A 5,044-nucleotide genomic window follows, 5' to 3' on the forward strand; every position below is an offset into this window, starting at 1 on the left:
GGTATGTATCTTTGGCTCTCGGGTCGCTGAATGCCAGGCGCTCTTGAATCTGATGGGCGCGAAACCCCATCATCACCTCGACACGACACAAGTGTCACTTCTCAGGGCTCAACTGACTTTGATGACCCATATAGCTGACAATATCCAACTCTACACTGAGGTATCGATCAGGATAATAAGGTATAGAACACTATGGCCAGACTTTGCGGAGACCCGAATCGTGGAAACCCTGTCCCGCATCTGCGCCATAGACCACCAGGCGGCTGAAGGTGACGGCACTTACAACGACAGGAGAACATACTTTACCACAATAAATGAACAGGACAGTTCGTCTGCCCAGGCATCGACAGCAAAACACGATCATCCCGACTACCATGATGGAAGAAGTCATAGCTTATCAACGAGGTCACCGAAACAATATCTCGACCCGAAAGCAACATAATACATCTTCGATATTCCAGATCTTGGCTGAGCGCAAAGTAGTTAAAGCTATTTCGAGGATTTAAAGGGAGGTCACCAGATCGATAGCCACCTTCAAGCATATGAGAAGATATGACGAAGACCAGGACCACAAAGCCCTCAGCAATAACTTGGAGCAGTCCCTCAAACCAGCTTCCCAAGTCTTTCAACCATAAAACCGATCTCATTACATATATCGGTAAACTATAATAGGGACTAAATAGGAAGTCACAGTTCAAATAAATAATATACAAAAACACATCAAAAATATTATAATAGCTTAAAATATTTAGCATAGAACACTCCACTTATATAGGCATTTATATAGTAAAATGTATCTGTTTTATTATCAGCCTCTTATATTATTATATATAATAGATAAGGATTTATTATAACCTCATAACAGTATAGTATTAATAAAGGCTTATAGAATATAGTGTTAGTAGGGTTATATATTAGGTTCCTCCTGTATAGTAATCCTATACAGTCTTTATAACTTTTATCTCCTTAAGTTTAGCCTTTAGTTTACTGATATATAGGTTTCTTAGCTAATACATAAAGCCTTAAAGTTACATTATATTATATCCCTAGCCTTTCCCCTATCACTATAGGAATTACTAAACTCTTAGATATACCGTTATAATGGTATATATCCTTAAGGATCCAAACACATTCAGTTCTTCTATACCGATGACAATATGTAACATTTTGCAGACTCGTGGCATGCATCACGACACCAAACAAGAACGCGCCTCATTATCGAGCTTCGCCAGTTCAAATGCTCTTCCAATCCGACCCCGTCCTGGGCCGACTTTCTACAGACCACGCCCTGGCATCTTAGAGCAGGTAACATCTATCATCACCTCGCATAAATAAACGCCCTCGAACTCTACACCCATATCCATCATGTTCTAAGTTAGATCAATCCCATGCTATCTTTTGGCTGGACTGTTACTCAGACATCCAGACAGAAGCTTTGCAGCCTGCCCTCGCCGATTCAGTCCTCAAGATGTGAAGACTCCAGTGCTTCCTCCTTTAAGTGCAGTATCGCCAGTTAGGCTTTCACCTCCAGATCCAGCCACCGCGAATCTCCTGGCTAATACTAAGTATCAAACACTCTAGGTTCTTCTTTGAGGAATCCGACTGCTGTATATAATCAGATGATGTTAATGGTGGCCAATTTCTAACTTGAACAGCGTGACGTCTCTTGCATATGAGCACAACATATCAACGATGGAACCTGTCACATCAGTCAATGGCCCACCGGTTCAGTGAGCGGAATGACCCTGTCCCGTCAAACGCAGTGGTGAATAACAATTGACTTCTGCGAAGGGCGACTCGCTAAGGTATGCAGAAGCCCCCAACTACTGCCATTCCCACTATTCTTCGACATTCATGAGTTTCTCGAAGACGACTAGTCTTTGGAATAATTCGTTCCCAGTGGCTCTTATGGTTCTTCACCTTGCGCCATCAATCGGATTTGTTTCTATAGTGAACAAGGTTGTGATCATGCTCTTTTCTTGGGGCTGACAGCCATATCTCACCTTCCGAACCTTTCATCTGATTGTTCCAATCCTTATAGGGCTCGGTATGTACCTTCGTATTACTAACCTTAGAGTCTAACCAAAGCAGAGAGCCCCTGTTGAGTACTACCAAGAGGTGAGAGGGCTCTTCCTTCATCGTCAAGCTCACCAAGACTGAAACATGTCACGGAAAGGTTCCCTTGTAAATGGATGAGTACTGCTACTTGTTCTCAAACATCTTCGAGGGGGTGAGGAATAGGTCCAAAATACGGAATCCTATAATGCAACATTCAACATAGGGAGAGAAGATCAAAGAATCTGATAGGAAGTGCGGGTTCAGGCGGAAGATGAGCATACGGGCCGCTGAATGTGGAAAACCTGGAAGGCATTGGCCAAAAGATGAAGTCTAAGACATTAAGGAACAGGCCGAAGGCTCCAATTACTGCAAAAGAAGAAATCAACAATGAGGAGCAAGATAGTGTCGCAGAAGAACAAGCCAAAGGGACAAGCAGAATGAGGCGACCCTAGCTCCTATTCCGAAGCATGCACCCTACTGCAGACTACCTCGATGCAAGACAAAGTGTCTTGAGAGCCAAAAAGTAATTGATCTCTTGAATTCCAAGAACCAATGGTCAGCTCCTCCGTTGATCAGTCCAAAATCACAGCGCTACTTACATTGAAGTCGACGGATGTTGCACTGCTGGGACATCGATGGATTACAAACGAGGGGCAAGACCCTGAGCCCTTACAATATCTACGAAAGAGGCCGAAGTCTTACATCTGCGAACAGCACTATGCTTTCACAAAAAGTGCCTCTAATTTTAGCTGGTTATATGTTGATAGACAGCAAAAATACACATGTTCAGTCACCCCCAGCTAATGGTACTCAAGTCCAACTAGAGCACATTTCTCGGGATTGAGATGCTGCGCGATTCACCTAGGTAATCGTTCGATTGGATTGCCTGATAGGCTGAAGTGAAGACGAGGTCTCGCTGATCCAGACTTTGCTGCCATCACGTCTGCCTGGAATGCATGACAGTCATCAGATCCAATGTTCAAGGCCAAGGACATGCTATCGCGCGATTGAGCAACAGTAAAGAATAGCGCCAACCATTCTTATTGAATCCAAAAAGAATTTATGCTCAAAAGTTAATGGCTAGTTAAACTACGGGGCATACATGGCAATCTCCAAATAAGCAAGCTTCCATCCTATGGTTTGCGGTGAAAAGCGACACCAGTGCCAGATTCTGCGCCTACACATCACTCAACGGCAGGACGATCTTTGATCGACATATAATTCTCCGTCCTTGCAACAGCTCCTTTTTGTATGATTGAGAACGGATTGATCTAGAATGTGAAAACAATGGGAATGAATAAGGGATTGGCGAAGTCTTTTCATGGTACTTTCGATAAGATAAATGCGAAGGGAGACGGAGAGGAAAAGGGGGTGTCTAAGTTGTGAGCTAGAAGTGTTATTTGCAGCTGAGACTTGTGGCTGAGAGCTTATTCCGGCAGACAGAACTTAGAGGAAGAAGAGGAGGGTTATGCGAAGTGGTAGAGGTCTTGAAACTCGGTTGATGGTGAGTGATGTGATCCGGTCTTTGTTCTTGGATCAGGTAGAGGGTTCAGAATCTCACACTCGTAGGCGATGAAATTGTGAAGATCGATGTGAACAGTGGCTTTCCAATCATCTCGGTTACTATCAAAACATGACTAGATGCCTGTTGCTCAATGTTCTTGGTACACACAATGAGTTCAGTGTCTGTAGATGTGCAGAGGACTTCTAAGTGCACAGCTCTTGTTCCAGATACTCCGAACGTGAACTGGCTAGCATCTCGAACTCACAGCCCCGGCCACTATCGTCACAGTATCCTTAGGGATCTATATCATTTGCGCTACAATGCCTTATCACATACTTCCTGTCTTGGTCAGCTCTGTCTTACAGAACCGTTTTGTCGTGAGAAAGCTGATAAGTTATCGTGAGCGACTTTACTTTACACAAGGAGTTACACTCAGGTCGAGAGAAACTGAGACAAACAATAATTTAGACTTGGAGGTTAGTGATGTAACTAAACAAGTTGATATACACTGAATGATAATTGCTAAATTACCCTACAAATACATCTAAACTATTGTTGACCTTACGGCCTTTCTATCGTACACTGACCTTCATTTCACTTGTTTGAAGTGTTGCGTCTTGCCATCCAATCCCTAAGCCATCCAAAGAAGAAAGTTGCAGTCGACCATTCAGTCCCCTGTTCTGCCCAATTTGCGATTGCCATCGCACGGTCGCAAACTGTTCCATCAGCAAAGACCGTATACATAGCAGCCACCAAGAAATAGAGTAGAGACAACACGAACCAGCGCATCAGATAAGACACAAAGATCGTTTCCAGCCAATAAGAGCAGACTTCGCGGATTCCACCCAAAATACATTGAACAGAACCAGTTCCGCTCACAAGAAAATAGGTATCATAGGTATCCTGGTACGGGCGGCCTAGTAAGTAGATATCTTGAGGGAGGACTTCGGACACCATAGAGATACACTGGACAATAACTGCCATCCGGTAGTTGCACAGACGTTCAAGAACTTTGAACAGGGTGTAAGCAGGAGAGTTGTGGCTAGGAAGCATCTTGAGACGGTGACCTGCGGAATTCCCCAAGGGGATGTCAGTGGACATCTTGACGTTGCTGCAATCTTGGGAGTTATCTCCGTGCTCCTGGCGGTCTTGGCTATCCGATGACGGAGCAGCGGAATGTGCCGTTTGCGACTCTGTTAGTTGAGGCTCCCGGTCTGGAAAACCGAGACAGAGTATAAGCGAAAAGGTGATGATCAGGATAGATGCAAGAGGAATAATAGGAGGTACAGAATGTTTCGGTAGAAGATAAGTAACATATACCCTGAAAAAGTATCTGTGGAGTTGACGAAGAACGTGAGAAGATATGAAGGGAATAAGGAGCAGAGAAGGTTGACGGGGGACCCTGTCGATGAAATTCATCGCGATAAAGACGGTAGTGCAAACCCTGCAGAGGATGGCAACTGCTGGGAGAAGCTGAGACAT

At 44.2% G+C, this 5,044-nt stretch overlaps 1 protein-coding gene across 1 annotated transcript; it reads right to left on the reverse strand.

Moving 5' to 3' along the window:
- Positions 1–4,156: 4,156 nt before the first annotated feature.
- On the reverse strand, positions 4,157–5,044 carry FFUJ_14237 (uncharacterized protein; the record flags this gene model as incomplete). Its single annotated transcript, XM_023571115.1, has 1 exon — positions 4,157–5,044. One exon carries the CDS (start codon positions 5,042–5,044, stop codon positions 4,157–4,159), a length of 888 nt encoding a protein of 295 aa, XP_023438178.1.

Source organism: Fusarium fujikuroi, chromosome FFUJ_chr12 (assembly GCF_900079805.1).
Source record: "Fusarium fujikuroi IMI 58289 draft genome, chromosome FFUJ_chr12".
Taxonomy (NCBI): Eukaryota; Fungi; Ascomycota; class Sordariomycetes; order Hypocreales; family Nectriaceae; genus Fusarium; species Fusarium fujikuroi.